Raw genomic sequence first — 13651 nt, 5'->3', positions numbered from 1 at the left:
TTCCTCTTATTGTCTACCCTGAGTCTCTCATGCTGCCATTTCAGACCATTTCTGGGGCATGCTGGGAGTCATGCCCTGTTGAGTTTGGGGGTTTTCCTTTTGGGCTCTGGGTGAGGGTGGAAGCTCCTGCAGTGGTGAGGGGCATTTCTGGGCCCAGTCCTACCCTAGGGAAGGTCTTTTCTCCTGCTCTTGCCCTGAGTCTCCCCACTCTGTACCTGAAGCCCTGTTTCTACTAGGCCCAGGCCTCTTGGGGGGTCCTCTGTCCTCCACCCCATCTCCTGGTCCTGCCCTTCTATGCCTGGGTCCCTCTTCTCTCAGATGTAGATGAATGTCAGCTTGGGGGACACAGCTGTGACAGTCATGCCTCCTGCCTCAACACCCCTGGGAGTTTCAGCTGCAGTTGCCAGCCAGGCTGGGTTGGGGACGGCTTCAAATGCCGTGGTAAGTGTCTGGGGGCCAGAGGTCTGGACAGAGAAGCAGAGGTGGGTGGGGTGAGTGGGCAGGCTACAGCCGGGCAGAGGTGTCTGGGCTCAGGCATGTCCATGGGGGAGGGTCAGGGTTGGGATTTGGAGGGTCTGCCTCCCCACAGCCCCCCAGCGCACACACCTGGGGGACCCTGGGTTCCGTCTCCTGCAGACCTGGATGAATGCGCCTCCAAGGAGCATGGGTGCAGCCCGAGAGCTGACTGCCTCAACGCCCCCGGCTCCTACCGCTGTGCCTGCCACCTGGGCTTCTCTGGGGATGGCTTCTCCTGTGAAGGTGAGGTCGGGGCGTGGGATGGGAGGGCTGGAGGGGTCCAGAAAGGATGGCCAAGGGGGCTGGATTCCGAGGTGCCCACGACTCACACTGATCCACTCACTGCTCTGTGGATGCCAGAAAGGATGTACCTTCAGCCCTTGGGGCCAGAGGCCAGGCCCTGAGTCCCTTGAAAGTGCAAGTGCAAGTGAAGTCTCTCAGTCATGCCCGACTCTGCGACCCCATGGACTGTAGTCTACCAGGCTTCTCTGTCCATGGGATTTTCCAGGCAAGAATACTGGAGTGGGTTGCCATTTTCTTCTCCAGGAGATCTTCCGAACCCAGGGATTAAACCTGGGTCTCCCACATTGTAGGCAGACACTTTATCATCTGAGCCACCAGGGAAGTCCCAGAGTCCCTTAGGGGCAGTCTTCTCCCCTGGACTCCAAATGTGTAGAGTTTTCTGGGTGTGGGGACAGGAATACTTGCTTTCTGTTGGCCCTCCACCCCAGATTGTGAGTGACCATGACCCCTGTCCTCTCCCTGGCTCTGACTCAATCACCTGCCCATTGAGTCGGGGTCTGAGTGCCCCCGGGCTACTTGCCAGCTCCCTAGAACTCCAGGTGACAGTGAAGGGTTCGAGTGATCAGGGCCGCCTGCCCCCACCATGTGGGTCCTCACCTGCTGACCACCAGCCCCCCTCCTTTGAGTCCCTTTAGACAGGGACGAGTGTGCAGAGAATGTGGCCCTTTGCGAGAATGGGCAGTGTCTCAATGTCCCCGGCGGGTACCGCTGCGAGTGCGAGATGGGCTTCAGCCCCACCAAGGACCAGCATGCCTGCCAGGGTGAGGTCTGGGGCGGCCGGGGTGCGGGCAGAGCAGGGGGTCCCTGGAGTCGCTGGCGCTGGGGGCAGCAGGAGCGGGATGCTGACCAGGCTGTGCTCACCTGGGCTCCACTCCTCCTCAGATGTGGATGAGTGTGTGCTCGGGAACATCTGTGTGTTCGGGAGCTGTGAGAACCTGCCGGGGATGTTCCGCTGTATCTGCGATGAGGGCTATGAGCTGGACCGCGGTGGTGGCAACTGCACAGGTGTGGGGTCCGCAGGGTTCAGGGTGGCAGGCTTGTTCCATCAATTCCCACAGATCTCTTCTCACATGTCCTCTACAGAGTGGAGGGAGTCCTTGTCTGACCCCACCTCCAATAGTGCCCCTCTCCATTAACCTTCATCATCATCATCATTTATCATCCCCCAAATAAATCCAGTGAATCAGGGAGACTTCTCTGGCAGTCCAGTGGTTAAGATTCCATGCTTCCACTGCAGGGGACACAAGTTCGATCCCTGGTTGGGGAACTAAGGTCTCGCATCCTGCATGCCATGCAGCCAAAAGAAAAAAAGGATGCTGTAAATCAATGAAGTCGAGCTCCCTCCACCGCAACCATCAAAATGGTCTCCCACCTGTCTATCCCAAATGGGAGTCAGCAGACTTTTTCAATGAAGGGCCAGCCAGTAAATATTTTCAGTTTTCAGCCATACAGTCTTTGCCCTGTAGCTTAGAAACAGACATAGGTGATAAGTGAATGAATGGTTGTGCTTGTGTACCAGTAAAATTTTATTTACACAAACAGATAGGGGGCCGGATTTGACCCACAAGTTGTAGTCTGCCAGCCCCTAGCTTGAAACATGTCCTCAATATTGGTTTTTGTATGTTAGCTCGTGGACTCTGCTGGCAAAGGCAAACCTCCAGGCCAAGCAGAAAAGAGCAGAGGAAAGCAGGGGGTTGCCTGGGACAGGCTACTGTCCCATCAGGCTTTCTTCCCAGGGGCCTTGTCCTTAAGACCAGCCCCCAGCAGCCAGGTATTCGACTCCCCAGGAAAAAGGCAGGAGGGAAGTGAGTTGAGAGGGGGAGGATCTCTGCTGATGCTGCCCCCACCCCACAGATGTGAATGAGTGTGCAGACCCTGTGAACTGCATCAACGGCCTGTGTGTCAACACCCCTGGCAGCTACCTCTGCAACTGCCCGCAGGATTTTGAGCTGAATCCCAGCGGCGTGGGCTGCGTGGGTAAGTATGCACTCTGCTGCAGGTGGGGTTCTGGGGTCCACGCGCTGGATGAGGCCACCTGCTCCCGATAGACAGGCCCTTGGCCAGAGCAATTGTCCCTGTCTTTTGCGATACAGCCTTTGGGCTCTAGACTGACAGATGGTCAGAGTCACATATGCACACAGACACATGCACACACAGACATACATAGAGTAATACACAGTTACACATACAAGAGGTGCAAACACACACACAGACACACCCACCCTATTTCTCCCCCACCACTTGCTAACCACCCCTTTCTGCCTGTTTAGATACCCGGGTCGGGAACTGTTTCCTGGACACGCAGGATCGAGGGGACGGTGGCATTTCCTGCAGTGCGGAGATCGGGGTTGGCGTCACCCGGGCGTCCTGCTGTTGCTCCCTGGGTCGGGCTTGGGGCAACCCTTGTGAGCTGTGCCCGCTGGCCAACACCAGTGAGTCCCTGAGTGGAGTGGGGGCTGGAGAAGACAGAGACCTAGCCCTGGTCCAGGCTCCCTTAGGGCTTAGGGGGTCATCTCTGCTAAGGGAGGGACACTGGGAACCAGAAAGGGAGAAGGACTCAGCCTGGGTCACACAGCATATTCTCAGCAGTTCATCATCTCGACCTCTCCCCAGAATCTCCTCTGTCATCTCTTCCTGCAAATTCTTTGTATGTGTACATTTACTTGCCCACTCAGTCAGTCAACAAACATTGAGAATTCCTAGGGCAAGGAACCTAGAGAAGGATGAAATACAGCCGCTGCACCCTGCCCCCCCCCATAAACCAACAGTCCCTGGACTGTTGAGAGTAGAACTATTGTAAGGGTCTGTTTGAGACATAGTGATGGCCAAAGAGGAAGCCATGGAGAGGAAGTGGGTAAGGGAAGTCTTCCTAGGAGAGGACTTGAATGAGGTTTTGAAGAATGTGTAGGAGTTTTCCAGGCAGTGTAGGGGGAAGGATGTGTGGTGCAATGGGAACAGCATGTGCAAAGTCCTCAGGTGTGGAGCAGGGAGGCATGTGTGTACCTATTCCGGGGCATATGTGTGTGTGAATGTACATGCAAGATCTTCCTTTCATGGGGTAAACTTGTGGTCACATTAGAGTCTGGTTTTGGATCACAAGAATCCTTCCTCCCTACCCCCAACTACCGCCACAAAATCCATCTGCTTACATGTTGAAGGTGAGCAAGTGTTTATACACACACACACAGACACCAGATCCTCCATGATTGTACCAGTTTCTAGGCTCCAGAGGCTGAGGAGGTAAAGGGATGTAGTTTCTATGGTAACAGGATGCCAGGCCCATTCTTGAGGCCTTTTTAGGGGACCTCCCCTCCTGTGCTTCCCCTGAGCTTTGCCCAAATGCCTCACCCCACAGCCCCTCACAAGAGCTTCTTTGCCTTGCAGCTGAGTACAGAACCCTGTGCCCAGGGGGTGAGGGCTTCCGGCCTAATTCCATCACTGTCATCCTGGAAGGTGAGTTCCTGGTAGACTATCCATCCATGTACCCACTGATTGACCTTCCTTTCATGTCCCATCACCAAGGAGCAGAGTTGGGCAACTTTGGGGTGGGGGGCAGGTCCTCTCAGCTTTTCCACCTATTGGTTTGTTGATTCATCCTTCTATCCAGTCCCCATCCACCCATCCATATATCCATTCCCCATCCATCCTTCCACCCTTTCTTCTTTCCTTCCTTCCATCCATTCATCCATATATACATGCATATAAGTACGTTTATCCATCCACTCACCTACAATCCATTCATCTACTCACCTACCCGCCCACCCATCCATCCAGTCATTCTTTTCATCCATTGACCCGTTTGCTTATTTGACCCGTTCCCTGCTTTTCATATCCACCTATCTGCCCATTGATACATCTATCCTCCCATATCCATCCATCCACACATCCATCCATCCACCTACTCATTCCTCCTTTCATTTATTCATCCGCCTACTCACCCACCTGTTTATTCACACTCATGTTCTTGTCCATTCACACTGTTGTTTATTCCCTCATCCACTACTTTTCATCTCTGTCCATCTGCTTACCCACCCACCCATCCATCTATTCTTCTATCCAAAGTGGATAATGAGATTGGGAATTCCATCAAGAGGGAGCTTTGTGAAGGATAGTTGGATGGATGAGAGGATGGACGATCCAATGAAGGGAAAGAGGATGAATTCACAGTGACATTGACCCAGGAGAGTCTGGGTACAGCCTCTAAATATCCAACAGCTCTTGGGTGTCCTTAAAGAAGCAGGAGGTCCCAGGGGAAAGCATGGGTGTCCCCCAAGTACTCTGCTTGGGTATAGCTTCCAAGCACAGCTTCCTCACTTCCTGACAGACATTGACGAATGCCAGGAGCTGCCAGGGCTGTGCCAGGGGGGCAACTGTGTCAACACCTTTGGCAGCTTCCAGTGCGAGTGCCCACCCGGCTACCACCTCAATGAGGATACCCGCATCTGTGAGGGTGAGCTTGAGCCCTCTCCTCCCTGCCTGCATTTCTGCCCAGCCTCACCTCTTCTTCAGGGCCTGGGGGCTCACATGCCCCACTCCAGAGTCTGCTCCCTTGCCTTGCTGCCCAGGGCCCACTGGAAGGGCTGCGAATGCTTCCTTGGAATGCCCCGATCTACCCTCTGCTCCATTGCTTCTTCCCCATCTCCCCATTGCCTGACCTCCAGCCTCCTTCCCACTCAGAATTGATCTGGGTTTATCTCAGCAGCCATGCCCTTCCTCAGGGCAAAAGCTGACCAAGGCCCAGAGCTAAGAGAGGAAGGAAACAGACACCTAAAGAGCAGTCACACCTTTCCTTTAAGCATCCGCTTCATTTGTCTTACGGTCCTCTCTTGCATCTTAGTAACAACCAACAGTTAATTGGTGTCTGTAATTGAGTATCACCACGGAGCTGAGCACTTGCCATTCATTCATTTACCAAAACAGCCTCATGGGGGAGATGTTCCTACTATGACCCCATTTTTCGGATTCAGAAACTAAGGGAGTTAAGTCATTTGAGTGGTGAAAGTGAAAGTGTTAGTCATTCAGTCATGTCTGTCTCAGCAACTATAGCCCACTAGGCTCCTCTCTGTTCATGGGATTCTCCAGCTAAGAATACTTGGAATGGGTTACTATTCCCTTCTCCAGGGGATCTTCCTGACCCAGGGATCAAACCCAGTCTCCTGTATTGTAGGTGGGTTCTTTACTGTCTGAGCCACAAAACCAGCCAGTAAGTGATAGAAACTGGGTCCCGGCCCAGCCATCCTGATCCTTGAGCCTGAGCTGTTTTCATACAATGTATCAAATTCCTTCCTTCATCCATCCATCTGTCCACCAACCCATTCCTTTTTTTCTTTTCAGCAATATTAACTGAGCACCTGCATGCAACCAGACCCAGCATCAGCACACTAGGACAGCAGACTGTCCACTCTGAGCAGCACGCTTTAGTTGTTCAGTCACTCAGTCATGTCCTACTCTTTGCAACCCCATGGACTGCAGCACGCCAGGCTTCCCCTCTCCTTCTCTATCTCCCAGAGTTTGCTCAAACTCATGTCCGTTGAGTCAATGATGCCATCCAACCATCTCATCCTCTGTTGCCCCCTTGTCTTCCTGCCCTCAGTCTTTTCCAGCATTAGGGTCTTTTCCAATGAGCCAGCTCTTTGCATCATGTGGCCAAAGTATTGGAGCTTCAGCTTCAGCATCAGTCCTTCTAATGAATATTCAGGGTTGATTTCCTTTAGGATTGATTGGTCCTTGCTATCCAAGGGACACTTAAGAGTTTTCTCATGCTTTAGAGACTCAAGGAAATGGTGAAGGCTGGGAGAGATCTAAGCTCGAAAGCTCCTTTGTATGTGTAGGTGGGAGCTGGCAAACCAGAATCAGAACCCAAAATGCTTGAAAATTATTTTATCCTTCCCTGCTTCTCCTATCCCATAGACTATCAAAAGAAAAGGGGAAAACTTCTGTCATCAAATATGGCAGTGTGCTGCATTTTTTGACTATCACAGGGCAGAAAGATTTCAACCTGAATGTTGGCCTTGGCTGTGGAGCCTTGCAGGGTCAGTTCGTGCCCTTGAGGGCTGCAGTCTTGCAGTACTTTCCAGCTTTCGGGCTCAAGGGCCCTCTACTCCGAAGCCCCCACTCCCCAGCCCTGTCCACTTAGTTTAATGCTCTGCTCTTGCCATCTTGAAATTCTTCATATACTTTAAACAAGGGTTTTCATTTGCGCTGGGCAAATTCTATAACCAGTCCTTGTTGAAAATTTTATCTGACTCCTAGAATCACTAAGTCACATGGTGATTCTGTGTTTGACTTTTCTGAGGAACTGCCAAACCGTTTTCCACAGCAGCTGCACCGTTTTGCATTTTCACCAGCAACATACGAGGGTTCCAATTTCTCCATGTTTGTTATCAACACTTGCTATTTTCCATCATTTAAAGTAATATTATCCTAGTGGGTGTGAGGTGGTATCTCATGGTTTTGATTTGTGTTCCCCTAATGACTAATGAGGTTGAGTACCTTTTCATGTGCTTATTGGCCATTTGTGTATCTTCTTTGGAAAAAATGTCCTTTCAGGCCTTTTGCCCATTTAGAAATTGGGTTGTTTGTCTTTTTGTTGTTGAGTTGTAAGAGTTCTTTATATATGCTGGACAAGACTCCCATCACCTATGTGATTTGCAAAGAGTTTCTCCCATTCTGTGGGTTGTGTTTTACTTTCTTGATAGTGTCACTGATGCACAATAGGTTTAAATTTTTATGAAATCCAGCTTATCTGGGTTTTTTGTTTGCTTTTTGGTTTGTGCTTTTGGTGTCGTATCTAAGAATCTATTGCTAAATACAAGGTCTTTAAGATTTACCTCTGTGTTTTCTTCCAAGGGTTTTATGTGTTACCTCCCCTGTTTAGGTCTTTGTATTTTGAGCTAATTTTTTGTATTTTGAGTTAATTTGAGTTTTGTATTAATTTTTTTGTATTTTGAGTTAATTTGAGTTTTGTATTTTGAGTTAATTTTTGTGTATGGTATGAGGTAGGATCCAACTTCATTCTTTTGCATGTGGATATCTAATCGTCCCAGCACCATTTGTTGAGAAGCCTCTTTTTTCTCCATTGAATAGTGTTGTTGAAAATCAATTGACTATAGATGTCTGGGTTTATTTCTGTACTCTAAATTCTATTCCACTGATTTATAGGTCTATCCTTATACCAGTACCACACTCTTTTGATTACTGTAGCATTGTAAGTAGTTTTAGAAATGGAGAAGCCTGACTCCTCCAACTTTTTTTTCTTTTCTCAAGACTGTTTTGGCTATTTGGGGTTTCCTACAATTCCATATGAGTTTTAGGATCAGCTTTTCCATTTCTGCCAAAAAAAGAGAAGTCATTGGGATTTTGATTAGAATACATTGAATCTATAAATCACTTTGGGGAGTATTGACATTTTAACAATAATGAGTCTTTTAATTCATGTCTACAGGATGTTTTTCCATTTACTTAGGTCTTATTAATTTTTCTTAGGAGCGTTTTATAGGTTTCTGCGTACAAGTCTTTCACCTCTTGGGCTGCACTTACTCTTAAATATTTTACCTTTTGGATGCTAAGTGGAATTATTTCCTTAATTTCACTTGTAATTACTTTTTGATAGTGTGCAGAAATACAACTGAAATTTCTTGGTCAGTGTTTTGTTGATCTTGTATGCTGCAATTGTGCTGACCTCATTTATAGTTTTAATAGTTTTCATTCTGTGGATTCTTTAGTATATCCTCTATGTCAGGTCCCCTGGTTTTGTAAGTTTTTGACTGGGTCCCAGAGTTCATCTAAAGTTAATTTTGTCAGTTTTTGCCCAGCTCTGTAGTTGCTTTTTGTGGAGGAGTAGAACTTCAACATTCCCTACTCTGCCATTTTTTTTTTTCATTTTCCTTCCAAAGCTTTTATTTTTTTATTTTTTGGTTATTATTTAGTAATTTTAAAAGTCTGTCATTTAATTACTTTTTTTTTTTTTTCCTGAACCCTCCTCCCTCCTCCCTCCCCATACCATCCCTCTGGGTCCCTCTGCCATTTTTGGAAATGTCACTCCTAGTGAAATAAACTACTGCTTGTTTTTGTGTAGGCCATTAGGAATGCTTTTTACATTTTTAAAAATTATTGGAAAAAAATCAGAAGAATAATATTTTGAGCCACATGAAAATGACATGAAACTCACATTTCAGTGGCCATAAATCAAGTTTTATTAGAGCATAGCATGCTAATTTGTTTACTCATTGTCTTTGGCTGCCTACACGCTCCTTGGCAGTGTGAAAAGCTCATCAGAGACCATTGTTGCCTGACAATGCGAAAAAAAAAAAGCCCTGGTGGCTTAGTGGTAAAGAATCTGCCTGCAGTTCAGGAGATGGAAGAGACATGGGTTTGATCCCTGGGTTGAGAAGATCCCCTGGAAAAGGAAAGGCAACCCACTCTAGTATTCTTGCCTGGAGAATCCCATGGACAGAGGAGCCTGGTGGGCTACATTCCATGGGGTCACAAAAGGATTAGACACGACTAAGCAACTAAGCAGCAATTTGCTTTGCAGAAAAAATTTGCTGCCTCTGGACTAGGGGATTGATCTGATTGAGAATCAACTTTTTTCTTTCAATAATATTTTATTCGAAGGACTCTTGCTTCCTATTGCATCACACTGGGAAGCACGGGATTGCCCCACTCTTGGTGATAATATCATTCATTTGTAAGCTCTGGGCTGCAGTCCATGGGGTCGCTAAGAGTCGGACACGACTGAGCAACTTCACTTTCACTTTTTACTTTCATGCACTGGAGAAGGAAATGGCAACCCACTCCAGTGTTCTTGCCTGGAGAATCTCAGGGACGGGGGAGCCTTGTGGGCTGCCGTCTATGGGGTCGCATAGAGTCAGACATGACTGAAGCGACTTAGCAGCAGCAGCAGCAGGTCATATTTTTTCTTTTTTCTTAATAGAGCAGGGATCATAGTAAACTGTTTTCCCCACCTAACACCATGCTGTGTCTTTCCACATCACTAAGATATCTGTGCATTTGAAGCTGATCTTGAAACTAGACTCAAGCACATAGTAAAGTGGTTCTGGCAGACCTGGGGTGGGGAGTTATCCAGATGATTCCTGGATACAGACAATTCCTCCCTCCCTTGCAGACATCGACGAATGCTCTGCACACTCAGGCATCTGTGGCCCTGGAACCTGCTATAACACTCTGGGGAACTACACTTGTGTCTGCCCTGTGGAATACCTGCAAGTCAACGGTGGCAATAACTGCATGGGTATGAAGTATGATGATGAGAGAGACCAGTAGTTGTGAAAAAAGGACTAGCCTATGGGAGGGGCTTCTGGAAGTCTCCAACCCTTGAAAGAGTGTGGAGAGGCATGTTTGTTGGGGGAGAGATGAAGGGTGAGTGTATTTGAAATGCTGCTAGGCAGCAGTGAACAAGGCTGCAGGCTCAGGGCTGCCATGAATGGTTGTCCAGGTTGTGCACTGCCCAAGAAAGGTCAACATGTGAATGGCACTCTTCTGTGTGTTGCCTCAGAGAAGTCAAGCCAGTGGTTTTCAAATGGATTTGTGAATGAGCTTCTGCCTCTCTGGCTGTCTTCCTCTGGTGTCTCTTACCTACATCCTTCTCCCCAACCCAACTGCAGACATGAGGAAGAGCATCTGCTTCCGGCATTACAACAGCACATGTCAGAATGAGCTGGCCTTTAACGTGACCCGGAAGATGTGCTGCTGTTCCTACAACATTGGCCAGGCCTGGAATAGACCCTGTGAGGCCTGCCCGACCCCCGCCAGTCGTGAGTGCCCCTCCCCCGCCTTCTTTCAGTCTGGCCCTTTTCAGGGCAGTGTTTAAGGCAGCCTGCTGCACTTAGGACTCCTGGATGAGTCGTTGTTTTGATTAGAGCCAAAGAGTTGAAATTCCATCCCGATCAGTGTATGGGGAAAATCAATGCATCCTGATTTTGCAGACTTGTGGAATTCAGGGTGGATCAGCAAGGCTTTCATCTGGGTTAAAGAACTTTGAAGACTCACAGATTATCTAGGGGTGGAGGGATGTCAGTGAATGCGTGGGGCCAAGAGCGAAAAACAGAAGTGGTCAGAGACACCAGGGCCCCATGAACTGGGAAAGTAGCGAGCTCACAGAAGCTCTGGAAAGGATTACAGAAATGTCGATTGGGATGAAGAAGGGTGTTCCAGGCAGGGGACAGCAGGAGAAAAACCCTAAAAGAAGGACTGAGCAGTAGGGGTGAGCTCTATTAGAAAAACTTATCAGCCAGCTGGGCATCAGAAAGAGCTGCAGGAATGGAGTGCCCACCAGAGAGAGCAGCCGAAGATTAAAGTGTATTGTTCAGTCTCTCAATCATTTCTGAATCTGCAACCCCATGAGCTGCAGCGCACCAGCCTCCCCTGTCCTCCACTATCTCCCAGAGTTTGCCCAAACTCGTCCATTGAGTCAGTGATGCCATCCAACCATCTCATCCTCTGTCGCTGCCTTCTCCTCCTGCCCTCAATCTTTCCCAGCATCTGGGTCTTTTCCAGTGAGTTGGCTCTTCCCATCAGGTGGCCAAAGTATTGGAGCTTCAGCATCAGTCATTCCAATGAATATTCAGGGTTGATTTCCTTTAGGATTGACTGGTTTGACAAGCGTATTAGTGCTATGGAATGAATGCTTGTGTCCCTCATCCCAGATTTCATATGTTGAAGCCCTAACCCTCAGTGTAATAATAGTGTTTGGAGGTGGTGCCTTTGGGAGTTAATTAGGTCATGTGGATGGAGCCCTCTAAATGGGAGTGGTGCCCTTATAAGAAGAGACACAAGAGTTGCTCTGTGTTTGCCATGTGAAGACACAGCAGGAAGACAGACAGGAAGACTTCTCACCAGACACCAGATCTGCCGGTGCCTTGACCTTCAACTTCGCAGCCTGCAGAATCATGAGAAGTAAATGTTTGTTATTGAAGCCACACTGTCCATGGTATTTCCTTATAGCAGCCTGAACTGAGACAATGAGTTCCCTAGGGTTGTGGCAACAAATACCACAGACTTGGTGGCTTTAAAAAAAGAAAAATATGGGGGACTTCCCTGGCAGTCCAGTGGTTAAAACTCCATGCTCCTATTGCAGGGGTGGTGGGTTCAATCCCTGATCAGGGAACTAAGATCCCACATCCTGCCCAGTGTGGCCAAAAGCAACCAACCAAACAAACAGAAATGTATTTTCTCACAGTCATGGAGGCTAGAAGTCAGAAGTGAAGGTGTGAGCAGCGTTATTCTTCCCCAGAGGCTCGAGGGCAGAATTCCTTTTTGCCTTGTCCATCCTCTGGTGGCTTCTTTGGTGTTGCTTGGCTTGTACCTGCATCATCCCTGTCTCTGCCTTCAGCTCACATGACCTCTCCTCATGTCTCCACCCATCTCTCCTTTTCTTATAAGGACACCAGTCATTGCACTGTGTGTGTGGGCCTAGCCACTCAGTCATGTCTGACTCTTTGAGACCCCATGGACTGTAGCCCACCAGACTCCTCTGTCCATGGGAATCTCCAGTCAAGAATACTGGAATAGGTAGCCACTCCCTTCTCCAGGGGGTCTTCCTGACCCAGGGATTGAACCCACGTCTCCTGCATTGCAGGCAGATTCTTTACCATCTGAGCTACCAGGGAAGCCCAGTCATTGCATTAGGGCTACCCTGATCTAGGATCACCTCAACTTGATTAACTCTGCAAAGATCCTATTTCCAAAAAAGGTCCCAGAAAGTCTTGGTGGACAGGAACTTTGGGGGTGGGAGGGTCATTGTTCAACCCAACACAATGGAGTGGGGAGGGGGTCATTATTGGGTATCTCTGGGTGCCAGACCCTGTTCTGAGTTCTAGAAAATAAGAATATGGTAGACCCAAGCTGTGCAGTCTGGGAGGAAACTGCAGACGGCCAAGTCTGGTCATGAAATCATCAAAATAGATCAAACGTCAGTCACAGATTATGTGCTGGGACTCGGGTACCTGCCTGAATTGTGTGCACCTGAATCTGAGCTGCAGGTCGAATACCGATGAGGCGGAAGTCCACACTAGGCTCAGTGGCCATCATGTCCCATCATGATGCAGGCAGAAGAGTGAGTGAGGGGCAGGGCAGGGACCTGGGGAAAGGGGGCACCAACCTAATGCCTGATAATGTCTGTCACGTGGGTCCAGGGACACACACCCACCTGGGGACTGAGGTCAGGTAAGCAAAATTTTGGTGTCAGCAGTGGGATATAATTAGAGAGTGAATTGCCCAGGGGACTTCCTAGCTGGCTCAGTGGTAAAGAATCTGCCTGCCAATGCAGGAGACATGGGTTCAATCCCTGGGTTGGGAAGATCCCCTGGAGGAGGAAATGGCAAGCCACTCCAGTATTTTCTCCTGGGAAACCCCATGGACAGAGGAGCCTGGTGGGCTGCAGTTCAGGGGGCTACAAAGAGTTGGACGTGACTTAGTGACTGAACAACAACAGCAACAACGAATTGCCTGGGGGAGCCAAAGGACAGTATCATCCTCTGTCCATGGCCAGAGTGATGAGCTGCCCTGAGTCCTCAAGGCTGAAGCAGACTGTGCTAGAGAACAGCAAAGGGAACAGTATGTGCAAAGTTATGGTAGCGTAACAGCAGGAATATCCAGATGTGTAATGAAATCAGGGTAACAGGAGGGCAAGAGTTCCTGTTGGCAGAAAGGTGAGACTGAGGGAGAGAGGAAGGTCTGGAGGTCCAGACTGTAGAGTCTGCATTTTATGGTGAGGATGGTGGGGTGTGGCTGGTGGCACTCACAGAGAGAAGAGAATTGCCTACGTGTTGGAAGATCACACTGCACAGGGGCCTGTAACCCTCCCGGTGCT

General features: G+C 48.9%; 1 protein-coding gene across 1 annotated transcript in view; it reads left to right on the top strand.

Annotated features, from left to right (window-relative positions):
- FBN3 (fibrillin 3) overlaps nt 1–13651 on the top strand; it is a 70172-nt gene that overhangs the window by 29903 nt on the left and 26618 nt on the right. Inside the window, exons 31-40 of the mRNA XM_019964278.2 lie at nt 319–441; nt 637–759; nt 1455–1580; nt 1702–1824; nt 2674–2796; nt 3090–3251; nt 4204–4272; nt 5144–5269; nt 9947–10072; nt 10446–10595. Coding sequence (XP_019819837.2) covers nt 319–441; nt 637–759; nt 1455–1580; nt 1702–1824; nt 2674–2796; nt 3090–3251; nt 4204–4272; nt 5144–5269; nt 9947–10072; nt 10446–10595 — 1251 coding nt within the window. The remainder of the gene's footprint in view (nt 1–318; nt 442–636; nt 760–1454; nt 1581–1701; nt 1825–2673; nt 2797–3089; nt 3252–4203; nt 4273–5143; nt 5270–9946; nt 10073–10445; nt 10596–13651) is intronic.

Source organism: Bos indicus, chromosome 7, assembly GCF_029378745.1.
Source record: "Bos indicus isolate NIAB-ARS_2022 breed Sahiwal x Tharparkar chromosome 7, NIAB-ARS_B.indTharparkar_mat_pri_1.0, whole genome shotgun sequence".
NCBI lineage: Eukaryota > Metazoa > Chordata > Mammalia > Artiodactyla > Bovidae > Bos > Bos indicus.
This window is presented reverse-complemented; position numbering and strand designations above follow the sequence as displayed.